This window comes from Ovis aries, chromosome 1 (assembly GCF_016772045.2).
Source record: "Ovis aries strain OAR_USU_Benz2616 breed Rambouillet chromosome 1, ARS-UI_Ramb_v3.0, whole genome shotgun sequence".
Classification (NCBI taxonomy): domain Eukaryota; kingdom Metazoa; phylum Chordata; class Mammalia; order Artiodactyla; family Bovidae; genus Ovis; species Ovis aries.
The window spans coordinates 127,774,217-127,798,111 of record NC_056054.1 but is presented as its reverse complement, the minus strand read 5'-3'; the positions used below and the strand labels follow the sequence as shown (position 1 = coordinate 127,798,111).

General features: G+C 36.7%; 1 protein-coding gene across 1 annotated transcript in view; it reads right to left on the bottom strand.

Moving 5' to 3' along the window:
• LTN1 (listerin E3 ubiquitin protein ligase 1) overlaps positions 1-23,895 on the bottom strand; it is a 57,284-nt gene that overhangs the window by 28,853 nt on the left and 4,536 nt on the right. Inside the window, exons 2-16 of the mRNA XM_004002792.5 lie at positions 22,637-22,840; positions 21,930-22,028; positions 20,788-21,018; positions 18,442-18,494; positions 17,538-17,718; positions 12,259-12,432; positions 10,224-10,414; positions 9,019-9,154; positions 7,346-8,155; positions 6,579-6,620; positions 3,832-4,021; positions 2,941-3,180; positions 2,180-2,333; positions 1,219-1,363; positions 578-764 (exon numbers count right to left, since the gene is read on the bottom strand). Coding sequence (XP_004002841.2) covers positions 578-764; positions 1,219-1,363; positions 2,180-2,333; positions 2,941-3,180; positions 3,832-4,021; positions 6,579-6,620; positions 7,346-8,155; positions 9,019-9,154; positions 10,224-10,414; positions 12,259-12,432; positions 17,538-17,718; positions 18,442-18,494; positions 20,788-21,018; positions 21,930-22,028; positions 22,637-22,840 — 3,037 coding nt within the window. The remainder of the gene's footprint in view (positions 1-577; positions 765-1,218; positions 1,364-2,179; positions 2,334-2,940; positions 3,181-3,831; positions 4,022-6,578; positions 6,621-7,345; positions 8,156-9,018; positions 9,155-10,223; positions 10,415-12,258; positions 12,433-17,537; positions 17,719-18,441; positions 18,495-20,787; positions 21,019-21,929; positions 22,029-22,636; positions 22,841-23,895) is intronic.

The window sequence follows — 23,895 nt, the reverse complement described above, 5'->3', positions numbered from 1 at the left end:
ATCCCTGATGAAACACAAGACTTGATTAACCTCTTTCCTCAGTGTTATGTGCTACAGGGCCTGTTTTTATTGATGTCATGCCAGCTAAAGTAACTGTGGTGGTGGTTTACTCGCTCAGTCGTGTCCGACTCTTTGAGACCCCATGGGCTGCAGCCTGCCAGGCTCCTCTGTCCATGGGATTTTCCAGGAAAGAATACTGGAGGGGGTTGCCATTTCCTTCTCTAGGGGATCTTCCACACCCACAGATCGAACCTGGATCTCCCGTATTGCAGGCGGATTCTGTACCGACTGGGCCACCAAATTCTGCTCTACTGATAACAAGACTATAGCAAGATTTTTTGGTATGATTCCATCTGATTTGCAATGTAACATTCATCTCTTGAGAGGCCTCAATTTCTCATCACTAAAATAATTAAAAGGAGCTGGAGATTTTTCATTCTTTAAAAACTTAAAGTATAATCAAAATTATTTCAAAATTTTAATTAATTTTAATTAAATTCAAGATTTTAATTAATTTAATTTTAACTAGTTCAAGACTTATATGTATTTATCTGAATGCTCATATATAATTACTTACTTATTTTCTCAAGCTCATTATTTTCTAGGACTGTTTCCTTTTTCAGTGCAACTAATATCATTTTGCTCAATAATGCTGAAGTACACAAATGGCTGGGAAGTTTCTTTGTATCTTGCTCTTTAAAATCTGTTTTGAAACCCTCATAATTCAAACTCAATCTTCCTTCTAAAAGAGGCCTATGCAACCACTGTGAAAAAAAAAAACCAAAGCATTAAATTATATACAATATCATTCAACAGTCTAAATTATTTACTACCTACACAATTAAGGCAGGGAACAATGATGAAGTTAGTAGACTATCTTCAAAATGTTCTTAGAATAATTTCAAAAAGGAAGCTATTGTTAGTTTACTAGTAAAAGAACAGAAGCCTAGAAATTCGGTTTCTAGTAGCAGAAATTACCAACGTGTATTTTAGGGTACCTTCAGGACAGAACTATGTCCTATTCACTGTCAACTGTCATGTCAACTGCTGTCTTGTAAATATCAAATATCCAATATATGAGCATTCAAAGGCAGAAAGGGAAAGTAAGATACACATTTCATTTACATTTTTTCTTTCCCAGAATACAATTAAAATATTTAAACCTGCATGAAATACAAACTTCAGAATGATATGCGCACTCTCCAATATCAAACACACCTGAACGGGAAGAGACTGTCTCATTTTTTCCCATTCGCTGTTGTCTGGCATTACACTTCCAATATAAGCTCCCAGGAGATTAGCATCTTTACTCTCTAGAAGCACATTTAGCAAATCATCAACAGCAGACAAGAGCACCTGAAGGCTGAAAATAAAGCAAGGAACTTAACTGCTGTAGTTATGCTACAACCAATCTGAACACCCGGGTAAACATTAAATACCCTATCAGGTAACAGTTTACCTGAGCAAAAAGACAAATGAAAATAAAGGTAAGTGACACCACCACCCTCCTCTCGTGACTGACACACAATCGAATAGGGGATTTCATCCAACATTCATAATTTGAAATTAAGTGCTGTTTCTATTTCAGAATGAAGGAGACCTATTTTAGATCAGGTATTTCTGAAATACCTCATTTCAGAGGTATTCAGCTACTTCATTTCATGAAAAGAGCATGACACTCAGAGAAAGATTTAACCCAACCATGGCAGCTCTGGACGTGTTCTCTTAGTTTTCATTTTTTTATATATTTGTGGATTTAAGTACGAGATGTGAAAAACATCTGCAATTTCAACCACTTACAACAGTGTCTATCAGATTCCCCCCCAAGAAACCAACAATGAAGGACAGTCACTGTCTGTGGTGGCCATGAGAAGTTACAGAGTCACAGCCCACACCAGTGCAAGACCAGGACAGAAACCTATCACATCAGTGACCATAGTCAGGAGCTCAGCAGGGAAGCGAAAATAAATCATTCTTCAACTACTTGAGTTCAAACGGATGTTCATTAAAACAAAATCCTTTTGGAAAAACCTATTTGGATCTTCTCTTAGAATCCTGTAGGTTTCTTACATAACAAGTCATTTTTCACAGGCACTCACACTAATCATGAAAACTTATTTAAGGACAATGATCAGTTATTAAAGAGAATCTCTGCAACGGAGCATCAGAAAAAGGTTACCTTGTGACATCCAAAGTCGAAAACTGAACTTGGTTCTTCAGCCACAGAGCAGATAAACGTAGGAAAGTGCTCTGTTTAAATGTGTCGCCAGTTCGATGAACCAATAAATTCACACCAGAGAGCCAAGTATTTTTCAGTTTACTGATGATAAAGTCTAAAATCAAGATGTCAACAGTAATTTGTAGTCCCTCTAAACTATCAGCAATACAAAATGCTTTAAAGCACTCACTGTAGATCTGAGATTTTTAAGGTATCATTAAGAAAACATAAAACTATTATTTGCTTACCAAAACAAAATAACTATGTCATAAATATGTGATACAAGCTAGTTCATGCCATACAAATGTAAAAATGGTAAGAATCTCAATTTCATTCTAATATATACCAAGATTGAATGTTTCTAACTATTAAGAGAATGAGATATTACTATATCCCTTTATGAATATGGAAACTGAGGCATCAAGAAATTAGCAACTTGCCAGAGATACTGAGTGAAGGGGTTAGGACTAATTCATCTATCACAGCTGCTTCTAAATGGTTCACTCAACATCAAGTCAGAACTTGAGACAAAAGGTCTACATTCATCTTGGTTTGGAAACTGGGTTTCTAAAGCTCAAAGTGTTTTAAGATTTGTAGCCCTTTACTCGAAATGCTCTCAACTCGCGAACACATTATGATTCAATTAATAAAGCCTGGGCACTTACACTATGAAGGTCAGAGCCGGAGAATCCCAACAAAACATTTGAGCAGTAGGCTATTACCTGGCAAATGTGTTTTTTCTTTGCTCTCAGCACATAACTGAAAGAGAGTTAATAATAAATCTTCAGATGATGGCATTAGCAAGCATCCTTTCGCTGAGCTGAAATAGTTATAGGCCACATCACAGATAAAAGACACTGATGAGTCATTATTTTCAGCTTCTGACAATTTCTTTGCTTTGGATAAAGTTTCATGAAGTTTAACAATAATTCTTTCAACATAAACTTCTCCAATCAAGTAATCTAGAGAAAAAAATTCAGACAGACAAAATATAAATAATATTAACAGTGAATTTTCTTTTTTTCAATCTTTGTTTTTCCTTTTTCAATCGGTGTATTTTAATACTTCACTTTGGGTTAACATTCCACCTTGTCTCTCCATGTGTTTTTTAAAAATCAGGGTGTTTATGTATTAGATAGAAGAAAATTACATCAATAAATCAATCTGTTCCATCACACATAAAAGCCTTCATATAAAAAAGTTTTAAATTAAGGAAAAAAGACAAAATTAGAGTGAACAGTTAAATTCAAATCCCTTTAAAATATAAAACGAAAAGCATTAAACATCTCAAATGTTACAAAGGAAAGGGGACGACAGAGGACAGATGGTTGGATGGCATCCCTGATTCAATGGACATGAGTTTGAGCAAACTCCTGGAGATGGTGAAGGACAGGGAAGCCTGGCGTTGCTGCAGTCCACAGGGTTGCAAAGAGCCAGGCACAACTGAGAGACTGAACAACAACAGGGTGTTTACAAGATTAAGATATTTGAGTGAACTAAATCTTGCTATTCTCAACTAATACTATGCTAACTGAATAACATGGAATCCCCCCAAAAAGGTGAAAAAAAATGACTCCCTTCCTACTGAAAAAACAAGCCATATTTTTACCTACCGTTTTTAACATGTTGGGATAACACCAAGCTTAAAAGAGTCCATCTTTCTGAGAAGTAAGGTTCAGAAGATACTGTGGATTCCAAGTCTTTGTTACAAAGATGCTCTGTCAAGGTTACCAATTTCTCTCCAAGGATATCTCCTTTGAGCCAAGGTGTTACTAAAGCATGATTATCTGAACTAGAGCATGCCTAAAACCATAAAAATTGTAGTAAAGATTAGGATCAAGATTAAAAAAACAAAGTGTACCTGCCCAAAATATTACCTACACCTTAGTACCTCCCTTCATCAGCATGGACCCAACTTTATCCCCCACTCCTCCTCCTCAAGTGCTAAGAAAGCTGGTATCTTCCCTACTCCCCACTAAGTCTCGCTTATGTACACTTCCATGCTTTGTTCATGCTAGCTTCCCAACCATACATATTCCCTCTCTCTTTTATTTATCAAAATTACATCCATTACTATATTCAGTATAAATCCCACCTGCTTTGTGAAGTCTCCCATAACAGCCCATACTCATCACTGCTTTTCTCTGAATTTCTAGAGCAAATAATGTTTCATCTGTGTCTGTCTTGTTTCCAATGAAACTGTAAGTTCCTTGAGAGCAGAGACTGTCTTAAACTTCTTTGATACCTGCTATCAACACTGTAGATATGTTCAATGAATAATGAATGGATGAACTTTAAAGACAGATTTTAAAATTCTCTACAAATATTAAATTGTTGTTCATTAATTTTGTTAAAATTAAAGAATAATTAACATATAACAGCGGCAAATTACTTCAATATGAACAATGGGACTTATTATTTGCCCAAATTTTATGAAATAGTTACTGAAGCCAGATATCTGACAGCAACTGGTTTATTTTCAGGTGGTGGGGAAGGCAAGGAAAAAAACTGTAAATCCACCCCCAAAAGCATGGTGATCCATGTTCCCAGAGCTTCTTTTGGTATAAGGGCTGAGAAGAAAGGAATTTGCAACCTGGTTCATTTCAAAGCAATCTGGAAAAAAAAAATCCAAATGCAGATTGGGTAGTGTCTGAAAAACTATTTTATCTCCTTATTTAAAATATTGTAGGTAACGAGAGCTTTTATTTTAGCCCAAGCTTTATCACTATTCTGGCTTTATGACGTTATACAAAGCTCTTAATCAACCTGGACCTATTTCTTAATGAAAAAAAATGAACATTAACTTAGACAATCTCTAAGGTCCTCTCCAGTTACAAAATTCAGGTTTGTTTTTAAAGAAGTTGGCTTTAGGACTCTGCTCATAAAGTATGAAGTTGCATAAAAACATAAGAAAAACTAGAATCTAGATGGCTATTAATATTGGCTTTCCTAAGATAGCTTACCAAATAAAACCTCTCTATGGAATTCTATAGAATCCAGAAAGTAAACTCCTGAATAAAAAGTCTCTCAGGTTTTTAAGACCTGAAGTCCAACTCCTCAATGTTTTAACACTTTCACAGAAAGAATCTGACCAGAGGATAGGGAAGCTAGTTAGGCATGAAGTACAGAGGCAAACACTGGCTATGAACTCCCAAACCCTGCCGAAGCCTTCCAAACAGACATATCTGAACTATGTGGCAGCGACCTCCCTAAGTTGGACACAGATGTATCAACCTTCTCTTATCAAATTATTAACTACTTTTGCTCTGATTTTAGACTTTTCCAGCAGCTTTATCATAATTTGGCTTTTCATGTAGCCTGCCTATAGAGAAAGAGGTAATGGATAAAGTAATTCAAATGGTGTCCTGATAAATTATATTTCTCATTGAAAAACAGTAAATCAATACTCAGTGTTTACTTTGTAAAAAATAAACTGTTGGGGGAAATGGGGAGTTTTTGCTTAATGGGTATAGAGTTTCAATGTTGCAAGGTGAAAAAGTACTAGAGATAAGTTGCACAATAATGTAAATATTAACACTTAACACTTCTAATATTCACTTAATATTAATACAATACTTCTAACACTACTAACCTGTACTTAGAAATGGTTAAAGATGATAGAGTTTATGTGTCTTTTTACCGTAATTTTAAAACACAGGAAAAAAGAAAAATTTTTGTAAACTAGAGTTATGTATGTAAAATTTTAAAATAATGGAAAAATGCTTTTAAAAAAGGAAAACTTTTAGGTAACTAGTCATAATATTTCTTTGGTTGGAAAAGTGTTACATTATATAATTTACAACTTCATTAGGAAAAAATACTTAAGTCATTTAGAGTATTTTCTAAATTGTTTATGTTCCTTGACTTCTTTTTATTATTCTCATCACCAGTTTTCTTCCTTAGTCAAATGGCAAGTAAATAAAAGTGGGAAGACTTTAGTTTGCCTGTAGAGTACTCTAGGGCAAAACAAACAATTTACTTGTGCGTTCTACTTAAAGCTAGAAACACTCAATCCATCTCTACAGATGAAGAAATAACTAGGGTAACAGAGAAAACCTTAGCTTAAAATATAAACTAAGATAAAAGATAAAGCATTTAACTCTTCCTTTGTTACCCACTAGGGAAGAAACATTAGATTTTCAGGAATCTGCTCATTCTTCCCTGATATTCCTAACCAGAAAAATAATTCTATAGAAAGGTGAACACCGTTAAGTCTTCCCAAATTATGAGAAGAAAGTTACAATAATAAGGAAGTTCTTTAACAGAGACACCTGATCTCGTACTAGTACATGAATATGGCCGTTTTTTTTTTTCCCCCTACACCTATAAATACAGAAAAAGGAGAGTATCTCTAAGGTACCTTTTCAATGATCTGAAGAACAGAGTTCCATTTCAGCTCCACCTAAAAGAAGAAAAAGAGAAACAATCTGCTAGAACAAACAGTAACTGGTAAAACTGTTTACAAGTAAAGTGAGCGTGAAATCACTACAAAACTAAAATGCTTTTTAGCTAGTCCAACTTTAAAGAGTCCAACTTTAAAGACTGCAAGAACTTACCCTTTCATTACCAAGTTTTTGTCATCTTAACATATTTACTCTTCACTGGACAGCAACCCAGAAGTCTCACACACTTCTTAATCCCAATCAAGAAGATACTGTCGGCAAACTGACATTCATAGTCAAGAAACAATCCCAAATCACCCCCATCCGGGTCTCATTCTACTCACACGTTATCAGTGCACCAGTGTAAACCTCTACAGTTTAGAGAGAACAGGAGCTTCCCAGGTGACTGGGCGGTAAAGAATCCACCTGCCAATGCAGGAGACACGGGTTCCGTCCCACCTAGGATTCCACACGCCGTGGAGCAACTAAGCCCTTGCCCCACAACTACTCAGCCTGGGCTCTAGAGCCTGGGCACCACAACTATTAGGCCCGTGAGCCACACCTACTGAAGCCCAAGTGCCTAGAGCCTGTGCCCCTCAAGAGAAGCCACTGCAGTGAGAAGCCCGCGCACCACTAGAGAGGAGCCCCCACTCGCCGCAACTAGAGAAAAGTCTGCACAGCAATGAGGACCCAGCACAGCCAAAAATAGATAAAAAATTTTTTTAAAGGTACAGAACAGTAATACCTCAATAAGATCATCCAGAATAGCTTTTCTTTCCACATTACTATCACAGCAACAGAGGGCACTGTACAGAATGTCCACCAGGAAACCGGCATCCTTCCTTTGATCTTCATTTAGCCAACCTGTTATTTTCTGGTATAGAAACTGTACCGCAGGATTTTTTTGTACAAGTTTGGCTATTTCAAGAGGCTTGCCTCTGACAGTGCTCTGTTTTTCATCACCTAGCAGCACTTTAAACACTTGGCTTGATGAAAACGAGTTGAGCAGGGTGGAAAGAAACCTGAGATGTTGCTCCGACTTCTGTTCATTGACGTAATTAATGCTCATCTCTGCCAGTTTACAGACTAAGTCTTCCAAAGGTTTTTTCCTCAGCGGGGATATACAGTTGGAGCAACTCGGAGAGACAGAAGGTTCAGCCATTAACTCAGAGCCTTCACTGTTCTCTCCCTCTGAGGAGACACATTTTTCATTCTCCTTATTATTTTCAGGCATCTCATCAGCAAACCTAACCTTACCAACTTTTTTTTTATTCAACTTCAAGGAGCTCTTCGGCTTTTGAAGGACCTGCAATAGGTTAGAAACACCCAAAACTGACTTAACGTCAGCTTCTGGCTCATTGATTTTCTCAACACAGATCTCTGATAGTTTTTCCCAGAAATTCAGCAGCACTTTCTCCAAGTTGCGGGCTGTTTTATCATCTTTTTCCAAATCGGCTCTGGCTTCCCAGGAACTTAAAGTTTCTGCTAAATGGTTAAATAGCTGCCCATCTTGCAACTTTGGGTCTTTGAGAACTGCATCAATAAAAGGAATCAACTGAAACAGAGGGCAGAAACATAAAAGTTCACTTTTCAGGAGAAATAAAATTTGAACCTTATTTGTAAAGCATTATAAATTTTCTTATTTAATAACTGAAAAACATGATTTTCCCCCCAAATTCTGACAAGAGTTAAGTTGAACTGGAAAATAATTTTCACATCATTCAAAGAGCCTAATGATTTCACTGTTTCTCTTGTGAATTACTTTTTATGATATAACTGACCAAGATTATTGGTCCTCAACAACTAACGGTTTTCTTTGTATCTTCTGAATTTACTCAAGTTTTTTGCTTTTCTCTGAACCAATATGAAAGAAATATAGGACCCACAGAATTCAGAATGCTTTCTCTTAAATTAAAAAGGTAAGGAAAATTAAATATCTGAGATCAATTAGAACTGGGCTTCTATAATCACAGTAATTAATTTCCTGCCTTAAGGAACCTTATTCCAGAACCCGCTCTTATCACTAGTCCTAAAAGCTAAGCACAATTATTCACAAAAGGATAGATGTACTACATATTTTAGAAGGAACAAGATGATTATTATATAACTTAAACTAAAACACAAAAGACCAAAAATCATATCTTCTAAATTGTTTTGCATTTCAACTCTCTAAAACAGGGTTTGCACAACCAGACAATAACTAGTCCTTGGACATTATGGTATCATGCTAGTAACTAATAATACAGAAATTTTTATTTATCTGGTGTCAGTAATACATATTACTGTATAAAAATTTGCAAATCATAAAAATGATATCTTTACAAGGAAGGCTAATTAACAAAAATGACAGAAACACAATGAGCTTGATTCTTTCCACATAGTGTGCAAAGGCACTGATGAGCTTTACAACATAAATACCTGATCATTGACGAGCATCTCTTCTATCGCTTCCTCCCCTAAGTTTTGTTGCATTATAAAACGTAAGCATTCAAAAAAAGCAGATATCACTGCTGAACACTCTGAAAAGCTGGTTTTGGTTCTTTCTGTTGATAGCCTAAGAAATAATAAATATGTGTGGCTTATTCTTTCATGAAAAAGAAAATAAGCAATTCAAAAACACCAAACTAAAGACATGGAAAACGATCTCTAAAAAATAAAATTCTTAAATGCAAAACTAAGACCAACCAATCAAAATACAGCCCAACTAGAATATAAACTTGAAAAATTGAAAAAAAGCATATTTTAAAAAATAGGTCAACAGAAGATAACATTTATTTTCTATTCATGAACGAACCCACCTGCAAATTTCAAAGAGAAGACTTAACCAAATAAAGATAGTAGTGTCGTGAAAAAAAATTTTTTAATCATTAATAAAACTGGGTATCTTTTACTAATTTCAATAAATACACTGAAATGACATTTTAAGTGCGAGTTTAAAGAGCTATTATATTTAAGTTAATGGAAAACCCGTCACCAGTTGATTTTCTGCATCTGGGCATTTGTATTTATCAATACACTAAAAAAAAGGGTCATTGACAAAGAGCCTATTCCACCTAAATGGTCTTACAATACTTTACCTCACTTTCTGCTATAGTCTATCACTGCAGACTTGAAAGCACCACAAAAAAGAATTCCAGTTGTTAACTGTCTGAAAACTTTATAAGTGTTTAATGAACAGCAAAACAATTTGAGAAAATTTAAGTATGACAACAACTACGTCATTCTGTCCATTTATAAAAATAAGAAAAAAAATCTATTCGGCTTTTAAGGTCAAGAATTTAAATTCCTGGGGCTTCGCTGGTGGCTCAATGGTAAAGAATCTACCTGTCAATGCAGGAGACACAAATTCGATCCCTGATCCAGGAAGACCCCACATGTCGCAGAGCAATTGTACGCCACAACTACTGAGCCCACGTGCTACAACTACTGAAGCTGGCGCTCCCTAGAGCCCAGGCTCCGCAAGGAGAGAAGCCACTGCAACAAGAAACCCATGCACCACGACTAGAGAGGAGCCCCACAACCAGAAAGAAGCCCAAGCAGCAGTGAAGACCCAGCACAGCCAAAACTAACTATAAATAAAATTATTTAAAAGCACACACACACACAAAACTTAAATTACTTACCCTGCAACTAGGGAGGTGAGAAAATTCTTGAAGAAATCCAACTTTGGATCTGTAATGGACTGAGGGAGTTTGCTGATGAAGGGCAGAAGATAAGGATATATGACAGTAGCCAGACCCCGACCTCCTTCACGAACCACAGCTGACAGCTTGGGAAACACACTTTTTTTTGCATTTACATGAAGCCAACAGTCCTTAAAAAAAAAAAAATTATAATGGTAATTAGACATCATAAACATAGAGAAAAGAAAAAAAAAAGATTAAAAAAATTATAATAAAAAAGATTATAATGATAATTTTAAAAAAATTATAATGGTAATTAGAGAGCATAAACTAGAGAAAAGACACAAAGACTCTCAAAAATAAAATTCAAGTATTTTACCTAAAGGGGGTAAAAAAATCTGTCACTACAAACTAAAAATTTGAAATTATAAGAAATTTATTACATATGGTAACCAAGTACCCAACATGCTTCCAGGACAATATGCATCAAAAATAATTATTTAACTTGAAAGATTCCTAAAAGAGCTGCTTTCTAAAAGTGACAGCAATTATTGTTGTTGTTTAGTCTCTAAGTTGTGTCCAACTCTTGTGACACCACGGACTGTCGCACAACAGGCTGCCCCGTCCCTCACTATCTCCTAGAGTCTTACATGTAAGATTCAGATATGTTGACTTCATTAAGCCGTATAAGAATTGATATTGACTAAATTGAAAGCTGGGCTGGAAGAAGCACAAGCTGGAATCAAGATTGCCGGGAGAAATATCATTAACCTCAGATACGCAGATGACACCACCCTTATGGCAGAAAGTGAAGAGGAACTAAAAAGCCTCTTGATGAAAGTGAAAGTGGAGAGTGAAAAAGTTGGGTTAAAGCTCAACATTCAGAAAACCGAAGATCATGGCATCTGGTCCCATCACTTCATGGGAAATAGATGGGGAAACAGTGGAAACAGTGTCAGACTTTATTTTGGGGGGCTCCAAAATCACTGCAGATGGTGATTACAGCCATGAAATTAAAAGACGCTTACTCCTTAGAAGGAAAGTTATGACCAACCTAGATAGTATATTCAAAAGCAGAGACATTACTTTGCCAACAAAAGTTTGTCTAGTCAAGGCTATGGTTTTTCCAGTGGTCATGTATGGATGTGAGAGTTGGACTGGGAAGAAGGCTGAGCGCAGAAGAATTGATGCTTTTGAATTGCGGTGTTGGAGAAGACTCTTGAGAGTCCCATGTCCTGCAAGGAGATCCAACCAGTCCATTCTGAAGGAGATCAGCCCTGGGTGTTCTTTTGGAAGGAATGATGCTAAAGCTGAAACTCCAGTACTTTGGCCACCTCATGCGAAGAGCTGACTCATTGGAAAAGAGTCTGATGCTGGGAGGGACTGGAGGCAGGAGGAAAAGAGGATGACAGAGGATGAGATGGCTGGATGGCATCACCGACTCGATGGCCGTGAGTCTGCGTGAACTCCGGGAGATGGTGATGGACAGGGAGGCCTGGCATGCTACAATTCATGGGGTCACGAAGAGTCGGACATGACTGAGTGAATGAACTGAACTGAACTGAAAGTAAAATAAAAACTCTATTTCATTTTATAGTCAGTTTAAGATTTATACCAAGTTTTGGATTAAAGTATTTGATGTCCAAGAAAGCATTTTTCTAGCAAGTTTTAAAAATTATAACCTGATAGGCTCTCTTGCATGGTATGTAAGGCTTCTAAAACACAATTAAAGGAACTTCCCCAGTGGTCCAGTGGCTAAGACTCCATGCTCCCAATGCCAAGGACCCAGGGTCCCATCCCTGGTCAGGGGACTAGATCCCACAAGAGGCAACTAAGAGTTCACGTGCCTCAACTCAAGATCCCAACTAAAAGACCTCACATACTGCAACTGCAGATCCTGTGTGTACAACAAAGGTCAAAGATCCTGCATGCTGCAACCAAGACCCAGCGCAGCCAAACAACTATATGAAAAAAAAAAATACAATTAAGAAGATAAGTATTTCCGGATATACTAAACGTACCTCTCTTAACTTACCTCAACAGTTGTAAGTGTATAAAGTACAGCTTCCCAGAGAGCTGGGCATACAACAGGGTCACTGTCATCGATGCTAAGAAGAACAGACGGGCTCACTTTGGAAGCTTCATCTTTCATCAACTGTGGAATACGCTGGCACAAAGCAGAAACCAACTCAAAATAGGCTGAGCGGATCTGAAAGAAAAAGTGGAAAGCTGACTTAAAGTCTAGAAAAGATATGACGAAACTTTTTTTTATTTATGGCCATGGCAGGTAGGTTATTTATACTAACCTTCCGTATATAAAACTAAAAGGGTTGGAAAAAACTTTTTAAGAATCTTAACATTAAAAAAAAAACCTTAAGGATACCACATGGCTAAAAAGACATTAGGATTTACCAAGCCAAAACTGAAGGCACAAAGAATCCAACTTTCTTCTTCTTTGGCTTAAGCAAATAGAAGTCTTCTCCAGTCTCAGGAGCGTTCATTTGGGGACTCATATCATACTAATATACTAGTCAGCACAAAGTTGAATACAGCCAAACAAAAAATAAGATACTATGAGCTACTATGAGCATAAACAAAAGATAACACAGAGACCTGAGACTTTAAAGTTTAGAATTATCTGTCAGTTACAAACTTCCTAGCAACAACCTTTGTTACATTTAAAGAAAGGAAAGTTTAAAGAAATTTGAAGGGAAAAGGATCTTAGAAAAAGCACAGCAGATCTGGAAAAGAACCAAGTACAATTTTTAAACTGAAAGTAAATACACAAATAAATAAGAGCACAATTCGTAGTTTAAGAGCATTATGCCACCACCACTTCTATTCAACATAGTACTGAGGACATAATAAATACAGAGGAAAAAGGGGGGCAGGGGGAAGAACTGGAAAGTAACCCGTTACTATCTATAATCATAGCAAAATAGTAGGCTATAAAAATATTAAAAAAATAATTTAAAGGCAAGAGTTGCTGGATACAAAATTAACAAAAGCACAGCATTCCTATACAACAGTAGAAACAAAACAGAATGTGGAATTAAAAATAAATTCATAATAGTAACAAAAACCACATTCAGTATGCAGCATATTATAAAATATTATTCCAGGATGCCAAGGGCCTTATATAACCTAAAGAATTCTGAAAAAGAGCAAAGTTGGAGGGTTTCAAGACTTACCATAAAACAATAATAAGAGTATGGTATTGGTATAAAGACAGGCATAAGATGTAATGGGAGAAGCGCCCCAAATTAAAATCCCACACATATGTTCAATTTAATTTTGACAAAGAACAGGGCTGGGGGTGGGGGGAAGCAGGGAGTTAGTAGTCTTTCAACAAATAGATATCTGTACAAAAATAAATCTGACTCTCACCTTTATGCCTACACAAAAATTAACTCTAAATGGACCTAAACTATAAAACTTCTAGAAGAAAATGTTAAAAAATCTTTGTAACTTTCAAGTAGTCAAAGATTCTTTACATAAGACATCAGAAGTATGAAGTGTAAAAGAAAAAAATTGATAAAAAGACTTCAAAATCATCTACTCTACAGAAACCATGAAAAAAGTGAAAAGGCAAGCTATATACTAGAAGAAAACAGTCATGATGTTTTATCTGACATCATACTTGTATACAGGATAAAAAAAGCACATTCATAACTCAAAAATAAAGACCAAAAACCGAACTTAAATAGGCAAAAGAATATGGAATAGTGAAATAGTGAAACTGATACACTGATCTTCCTGGAAAGAACAACTACAGACTCTATGAACCAGACCCAAAAAACTATCTGAGGACTCTGAGGACTGAAATACACATTTTGGAGGAGGCGACATCACTTGGGAGGAAGCAGTCCACACAGACTGAGTCCCCATTTTGTTCAGCTTTGCCCTGAAGGTGGCTACAGTCACCAGCACAGAGGCACAGGGGCAGCTACAGCTGCCTGAATCCTTCTGGGTGGAGGAACTGAAGGAACTAGGAAAAGGAGCCCAGGGTAACCAAGGCGGCAAGAGAGTGGCAGGGAACTACAGAGAGAAGACAACCCCCTCATTCTGAGTTTAAACAGCCCGAATCTACAGCTGACACTTGAACCATGCCCACTGCAGGCATGAGTTTGAGTTTGCTGTTTGAGTCTGACCAAGTTGATTGCCCACTAACACAAACATATCAACACCCTTTGGAGCAATGTAAAATAATCCTGTCTCCAAAACATAATATTCCAGGTGGTAATCTAAATATTTATAACCAAGACAAAATCTAACATCACTCAACATACAAAAGCCAAGAAAATGTGATCCCATCTCAAAGCATAAGATAATTAACTGATGCCAATCACAAGATGATCCCGATGTTATTATCAAGACATGGACTTTAAAGCAGCTATTATAACTATACTCAGCAAGGTAAAGGAAACTATAACAATGAACAGAAAAACACGAGACAAATGTCATTATACATCTGTCCAAACCTACAGAACACACAGCATCAACATGAACCCTAATATAAATTCTGGATAATAATGATGTATTAACGTAGGTTCATCAGTTGTGAAAAAAAAAAAAAAAGGTTTCACTCTGGTAAGGGGATGTTGATAATGGGGGAAACTATGTATGTGAGGGTCAGGAGGTACATTTGAAATATCTGCACTTTTTCCTCAATTTTGCTGTGAACCTAAAACTGCTCTTTAAGTATAAAATTTCATCAAAGAAACAATATACAAAAACCAAGTAGAAATTTTAGGTATAAAAGATACAACATATTAAATTTAAAATTAGCAAAAGGGTTAAAGAGACACTTCAAAAAAAAAGGAGGTGGGGGGAATTCCCTGGCAGTCCAGTGGTAAGGACTCAGCACTTTCACTGCAGGGGCCTGGGTTTGATCTCTGGTTACAGAACTAAGATTCTGCTTTCCCACTTGCCAAATGATATAGCCAAAAAATAAAAATAAGAAAAGATATACAATGGCCAATAAGCACATTAAAAGATGTTCAATATCACTAACCCTGCTGCTACTGCTAAGTCGCTTCAGTCGTGTCCAACTCTGTGTGACCCCAGAGACGGCAGCCCACCAGGCTCCCCTGTCCCTGGGATTCTCCAGGCAAGAACACTGGAGTGGGTTGCCATTTCCTTCTCCAATGCATGAAAGTGAAAAGTGAAAGTGAAGTCACTCAGTCGTGTCTGACTCCTAGCGACCCCATGGACTGCAGCCTACCAGGCTACTCCGTCCATGGGATTTTCCAGGCAAGAGTACTGGAGTGGGGTGCCACTGCCTTCTCCACATTAACCCTGAGGGAAATGCAAATTAAAACCACAATGAAAAGTCTACTCCAGAGGTCAGCAAACATTTTCTTTAAAGAGCCAGAAAAGAAACATTTAAAACTGTGCAAACCATATGGTCTCTGTTACTACTTTGCTCTGCCACGGTAGCATAAAGCAGCCACAAACAATACAAAAACGATTCACAAAAACAGGGCAGCTGTACCAGATTTTGATCCATGAGCTGTAAGTTGCTGATCCCTGATCCCACATCTGAGAGAATGACTTAAAACAACAGGCAATATCAAAGTAAGGAGATAGAACTAAATACCTCATACACTGCTGATTAGAGTGGAAACAGTACAACCACTTTGAAATACTAATACAAGCAACAACAAAGAATCTTCAAAACATTATGCTGAGCAAAAGAAGCCAGATACAGGGAACTCCCTGGTGGTATAGTGGTTAGGACTCCAAGTCCTCACTGCCAAGGGCCCAGGTTCAATCCCTGGGCGGGGGAACTAAAATCCAACAAGCTGTGTGGCATGGCCAAAAAAAACCCCAGCCAAATACAAAGTAATAAATAAATAATTTTTAAAAAATTTTTTAAGTGAGAAAGGACTTCATAAGGCAAAACCAGTGGTTTTGATTACATCGAAATTAAGATTTATAAATAAGAGAGGACACATGAAAGGTAACAGAATGGGAGATAATTTACAATGCCTGTAAGTGGCAAAAGGACTAATACTGAAAATACACAAGGAACTCCTGTAGAAGAAGAAAAAGAGAATTCTAGTAGAAAAAAAAGGGGAAAAGATATGAACAAGTAGTTTATAGAAGAAACACAAACATTTCAAAAACTTATGAAGAGATGGTAAGTCACCAGTTAGCAGAGTAATTAAAATTAAAGACAGCTTCATTTGATACTGATAAAAAAAATTAGAAGTTGAATGATACCCAGCCCTGGCTACAATATAAGATACATATTAACAGTATTCATCACGTATTGCTGGTTGAGCCTAGAGCAATGCAGCCCATCAGGTGAGTACTCTGATGCTACTTCAGCAAATTAACTATGTATATACTCTCTGACCCAGCAATTCAAAAATTAAGAGGATTTCAGAAAAAGAAATTCTCACAGATCCGGGGATACATGAATGAAGATGCTAACTGCTGCCTTATTTGTGGGAGCAGGGAGTCCGAGGCAACCAGGGTGTCTATCACTGGGGAAGTGAACAGGTATAAAATGGAACAAATGCAAACTTGTGAATACTACCCATCAGTGAGAAGCCATGGGCTAACTATACAAATACAGGAATATGAAACAGTTCAGTACTTTAAAAAAATTGCTAAGTAAAAAGCAATAAACGAGATGAAATATAACACAGAAATCGTTCATGTGAATTAAAAACACATAGGTTGGGACATGCCTAACAAAGAAAATTAGATAAACGTCATTCAGGCATGAATGCTGTGTGGGAGTTCAAAGTTAGCGAACTAACAATAGATGTTAATTAAGGTGTCTTTAAACAGACAGACATAAAATAAGGTAATGTACTGACCGATTACCAAAACTGTTGTGATCAGAGACTCACAGGGACCCTAAGAGCAATGCTTCCGTATTTAGGGTTTGTGCATGTCACAGAATGTAATTATCATAAACAATGAGACACCTACACACGCAAAAGCACAGAGATTAATCACATTTAGAATGGTCAGCTGGTGGAGGTGGAGAATGGAGAAAGACAAAAAGGAAAAAACAAATATATTAAATGAAAAAGCCTTACACACACACACATACAAGTTTTAAGGTGCCATGAACAGAGGAAGACAATGACTCAACTCTGCATCTGAGGTCCAAATAACTAAGTAAAAAAATGAAAATACAATTAACATTCTAGTAAAAGAGGCAATTCAGTCCCAGCACAAAAATGTGTTTGCAGAGTTTTAAACATAAACAATGAACATTAAGCATAAATAAAAACTAACAAGATCAGGGAGAAAAAGGAATCAGAGAAATGTCTTAAAACCAAAAGTTTAAGATACCTGAGGTATACTGTGTTTTCCATACTTCCAAAACTTATTCTGTGATAAAAGAGACTTAAATTTCTCCTCCAGAGAGTCAAGCTCATTCTCAGGTAACAGGCAAAGCAATTTCTTTAATGCCAATAAGGAACAAGTTACGACTCGGTAGAATTTAGCATCTCTCTCTTCCTCTGGAACAGTTCTTAATGTAAAAAGAAAATAAATATACATAAGGATTGAGGATAAGACAAGCTACATATGCAGCACTTCTATTTTAAATGTTTTATTGCTGAATATCTACCAAAGTTACTTTATTTCTATATTCATTCTCCCTGTGTCAAACCCTCACACAAAATACAAATACACATACAATTTTAATCACATATTTTTTGAATAATACCGGGTTAAAGTAGCTGAAAAGGAGTGGCCTGATATAAGTGTATATGTATACATCACTCTCAGCAGCAGTTAACTGGATGTTTCTGGAGAATAAATAATACGGCATCTAAGACTGTTTTCCCTTACAGACTTTTAATAGCTGGATTAAAACACAAGAGTAAAAAGCAAATGGAACTTCTTAGTATTCTTTAAATAGAACTATTCACAGTTCTTCAGTTATTTTCATCCAGACCTTAAAATGATTTGCTATGACTGTCAAAAGGCAAACATGGGGGAAAAAAAAAAAATCTAAAAACATCTCTAGAGGGACAACTTGCAAGTAAAAACACTTAAAATTGCACCTGGCAAATAGTATTGCATTATGGCAAATAGTATTGCATTGAATATCTTCATCTCTACATTCCAAATCCTTTTTTTTTTTTTAAGAATCCCTTTTTACAATGTCACATTGAAATTATCCCCTTGTTACCTAATAGTACAACAAAGTTTCACTTAACCTGAGTCACATAGACACAATACAACTTACTGTGGGTCACTGAGGGTATCAGGTGTTTCTTTGATAAGATGATCCTGTAGTACCTACAGGGGGGGATTGAGATCTTATTGAACTGTCAATGGTGAAGAGACAAGAGTAAAACTACATCTTACCTAAAAGTTCTTAATCCTCTTCCTCACAAAAGAAGCAAAACTAAAAGGTCTGAATTTCACCAATTTTTTCCCCTTACTAATTCCCAAGGTTGGCAGCTGTTAGGGTAAAGGATAGGGTACTTCTTTCAAACATCTCTAGTTTCTGCCAAGAGGACTTTCTCCCTAAATAGTCTTGTCTTCTTGCTTTTTCATTCCTCTTTGCACGCAGCAGTGAAGTGAAAGGACGCCTGATTAGCAGGTCTGGGACAGAATCAGGCTCTGCTTCCCTCGCCCTGCTTTTTTGAGCACCTCCCTCCTCACAGGGAAGAACACACACTGTGTCCTGCTCCATCACAGAGGAAGGCCGAAGGTTCCAACTGAAATGCAGAGGAAGGCTGCTTATTTCTGGGGTGGAGTTCGAACAAGTCCACTGCTCCAGTATCAGTCTTACCAGCAATGACAATAGCCGCTAAATTTACTGAGCTTTTCCACCCACCTTGCATCCCATGCGTTAATTAAATGAATCCTCACAGCAACTCAGTTAAGTACCCACTTTAACAGATAAGGAAATGGAGGCACAGACACTTGCTGGTGGCCAAACACCCCAGCTAATGGCAGAGAGGGATGGGACCCAGTGGCGTGAGCCAGAGCCCATGACCTCTGCCAGACACTATGACATTTTAATCTCATTTGTCTTACTCCTCTCTAATAAAATGATTCTGAACGTAGAAAAGTTCAAACCGGTATCTGTATAGCTGTGACACGGCCAATTAAAGGTGAAATAATACAGGAACTAATCCACATATTCAATGATCAGTTATCCAATCATAACATAGCCAAGAAGGAAAAAAATCTATGAAGAACCAAATTAATTGTCTCAAAACTCATTTTCTAAAACTCTTAAAGTGTCCAAACTCATGACACTTCACTCTCATAACATTTATGCTTGATATTTTAAATAAACCCATGATTCCTAACTTACAGTTGGGTCAGAAAACTCCCTTTGAGACTATGATTAAAGCTACAAACCCTCATCCTAAAAAAAGGACTTTGGTCCCCAGAAAAATAAACAATGGAAGAACCAAGAATCTAAATAAGGAGCTAGAATGCATGTGTGTGCCTGTGTAAAGATATGCTGGGTGAAAAGATCAGATATGTATGTAATAAAGGATCGTGAAGAATCCTGCAGGCCAAGAAAAGCAATTTCAATTTGTAAGGGTAATGGGAACTACAGAAAGGCTGATTAATTTAAAGAAGGCAGGAAGGGAAGGAGGGAGGGAGGGAGGTAAGGAGAGGGGGGATGTTTAAGCAGGATTATACAGGGGTGCTAAACAAGAGTACTAAAGAGGGGAATGAATGAAAGCATGATTTTTTTTTTAAACCTCATCTCTCCTCAATGGACTCACAGCTCACTTATTACTTCTTGCTATAAAACTAACAAGTCTGGAATTTACTTTTTCTAGTTCATATATTAGGAATGGCAAATGAGGAAAAAAATGAAAAAATGACAGTATTACACACAAACTGGAAGTCACAAAAGCTATGGCCAATATCAATTTGGTAAAGGTGTTGGCCAAGTGTTGGAGAAATGTATACCTGTTGAGGGGAGTATAAATTTGGATGGCCTTTTGAAAGGCAATTTATCCATATCTATAAAAATTGTAAACGTTCTTATCCTTTGACCCAACATATTGAATTACTAGAAGTTCTGGTAACTCCCATCCTTACTGGGTATGAAGAGATCTATTCAAAAATGTTCACTGAAGCAGTGTTCGTTACCATAAAAAACTGGGGGAAAACCCCAAATGTATACTAATATAAAGATGTTCAATAAACTGTAGTATTAATACAAAGGATTATCAGGATGAAATATATCTGTATACGTGTATTGATTTGAAAATATGGGAGAAAAAAAGTTTAGATTTAATTTTTAGATGGACTGTTTTTTTAGTTTTATATTACAAAACACATACCTCAAGTTTTTTAGACATGGTAAGTTAGATATTAAAATAAAGAAGGAAAAACCTAAATAATTTAAGAGTGATCCAATCCGAAAAGTTTATTATGTTTAAAAAGCCAAAATGGTCAATTTTGTTATACACCATTTAAAAAAGGCAGTCTTTCACTGAAAATGTTTTCATTTCTCATTCCTTCACAATGCTAGGTGAAAGAGGTGCCTTTCTAATATGCCTCATATCCCTTAAATACTTTAAAAATTAGATATGGAATGGTTCCTAGGACTTACACTTGTGATTTCATCCTTACAAAATGCTATGGCTTCAGGTTGCTTGCTCGGAGGGAAAGCTGCTTCAAAGGCATCTTTTGCTGCAGAGGCAGCTGGTGTGTAAGTATCACACTGAGCCATCAGCCAATAACCCATTAAACTTTTTAAATAAGGAGCCAAGTGTTTCTTTACTTTAAGGATAAGTTTTTCAAAAGCTTGCTGTGTGGCTTCTCGAACCCGGCGGTCATGATCCTATTGAAAACACAGTAAGGTTTAAAACAGTTCTAACCCATAAAAACAAATACAGACATTTCTGGGTATGCTATGAACACCCATTAATAAGAATTCACCTATGTGCAGAGCTAAAGGAAAATCCATAATTACATAGAAAAATTGATTAATTCTTCCTTTTTCCCAATGAGATAAAAAGAACTACATTCAAGATGGAGTCAAGGCTACTTCTGGGATAATGAAGCAATTCATTCTCATTCTTTCCTATACAAAGAAATTACATTGTTAAAATTTGTTGCTATTTGCACCCTGTGGACTGTAGCCAGCTACTCTCCTCTGTCCTTGGGATTTCCCAAGCATGAATACTGGAGAAGGCTGCCATTTCCTTCTCCAGGGGATCTTTCAGACCCAGAGATGGAACCTGAGTCTCCTTCATTAGCAGGCAGATTCTTTACTGCTGAGCCACCAGGGAAGCCCTGCCAAAATCTACTATCACTTAAAAGTGTCTAGGGGGGCTTCCCTGATAGCTCAGTTGGTAAAGAATCCGCCTGCAATGCAGAAGACCCCAGTTTGTTTCCCGGGTTGGGAAGATCCCCCGGAGAAGGGAAAGGCTACCCACTCTAGTATTCTGGCCTGGAGAATTCCATGGACTGTATAGTCCATGGGGTCTCAAAGAGTTGGACATGACTTACATTTTCACTTTTCAAAAGTATCCAGGTAATTCTACAGTAACGACCTATTTTCTGAAAACACATACTCCTTTGCACAACCTACATAATCTAATCATACTGTATGATTGTATAACCACACTGACATAACAGTCCATAACCCTCAGCAAAAATGAATCATATAAATTTGACAGTCCTCATAACTTCAAACAAAAACAAAACATCAACACAACAGAAATAAAATAGGAAAGTCTGAATACTTACAAGTGAAATTTTGCAGAAAATTCTTGGCCAGTATGGAAGAACCCCTTTTACAATTTCTGTGTCTCTCTCTGTACACATGGTTCCAAATTCCTGCATAGCCTAAAAGTAAATTATTAAAATCATTAGCCAATGAATCAACAGCCATAATATTAAATATTGATTATATTTCTAGTTTTTAAAATTGCAGAAATCTTTTATGTAACATGAGAATACTTTGTTCCTGTTTGTGCCATATAATACTAATCTTAAGAGTTCCATCACAGATTACTACAGGAGAAACTTTCTTTTTATTTCCCTCTTTTTAAAAAACACAAAGCATATACAAACAAAAAAACCCATTTACAATTATAGGGTCAAAATTACATTATCCAATAGGAAAAAATGCAAAGGCAGAATTCCAAAGTGATTCTAAAAAGTGCAAAACAACAAATTAATTTATAATCCAGAAGACAAGTATAAAATGTATCAGAAAAAAAGTACAATTGTAGAAGTATTTATTAGTGGTAAATGATTTCACTGTTCTTTATATAACATATGCTAATGATGGGTATTCCCTGGCGGTTCAGTGGTTAGGACTCCACGCTTCAAACACAGGGGTCACAGGTTAGATCTCTTGTTGTGCAATCTGGCCGGGGGGGGGGGGGGGGAAACCAATGACATCTTAACAAAAAGATTTTCTTGATCATTTTAATGAAAACAAAACTTGCTTTTAGTTTTGTTGTGACATCTTTCTTAGAAAGTTTCCGCAGCACCATTCGGAAATCAGAATCCACAAGACTGTCTATTTCTTCAGCTCCTTGAATAGCAGGAACATAGCCTAGGTCACTGTGAAATGTTCCAAAACCAATAAATCCAGGCACTGTTCCCTGTTCCTTGGCAAGGAGTTCTGCAGCTCGGCCACTGTTTGAAGGCTGGTGAGAGAGTAGGGAGAAAAACAGTCAGAGTTCAGGAAGAGTTCAAAATTTAACTTTGAGTTCTTTAGAATAATTCCCTGACAATTCCCACAAGGAAGCAAACTCATTTGAGGACATTCTTCCCCTAGCCTATGCCTCTATTGTAATATTCCCCAAAGATGAATACTTCTGTCACAAATACTTAATGATCCTAGGAGCTATTTCTCAGTATCCTAAACATCAGAACAATGTTTTTTAAGTTATGACTACAAGCCATTAGGGGCTTTCCAGATGGCTCAGTGGGTCAAGGATCCACCTGCAATACAGGAGACATGGGCAGATGTCAGTATGATCCCTGCATTAGGAAGATCCCCTGGAGAAGGGCATGGCAACCCACTCCAGTTTTCTTGTCTGAAGAATCCCATGGACAGAGGAGCCTGGTGGGCTATAGCCCATAGGGTCATAAAGAGTCAGAAACACTAAAGTGACTGAGCATGCACACACACACAAGTCATTAGAGGTTCCTGATATCAACTTAACAGCCTATAGGTCATTTTAAAGAAATAGAACAAAATTTAAAATATCAGAATACATCACATGTGGTAAGAATAAGTACTGTTTTATGGAATTTTTTGTTTCAAATTTTTTTATAAATAGTATATATATACATATATGTGTGCTGTGTACTGATGCAAAATTAAGTCTTAAATGGATTGTATCTTTTAATTCATTCACTCATTCAAGAAATTACTAAGCAACTATCACAAGACAAGTCTAATGACAGCAACTTCTAGACCAAGAGTTCCCTGTGGGCAGACACACTCATTTCCACACACTAACGCCTAGCCTAATGGGCTAAAATGGTTACAAACTACATTAGTTATGGACATAAAAATAAATACAGTGGTCAGGATATAAGATACATTCTTTTGTTTTGAATGATAGTCAGTGGTTTGTTGGAAGGTACATAATATGGTAGCTTCCAGTAGGATTCTTTGTGACAGATACAGAAAATATCTAAACTGTTGAAAGAAATTAATGTATTCACTGTCATCTAATAAGAAAATGCCTCA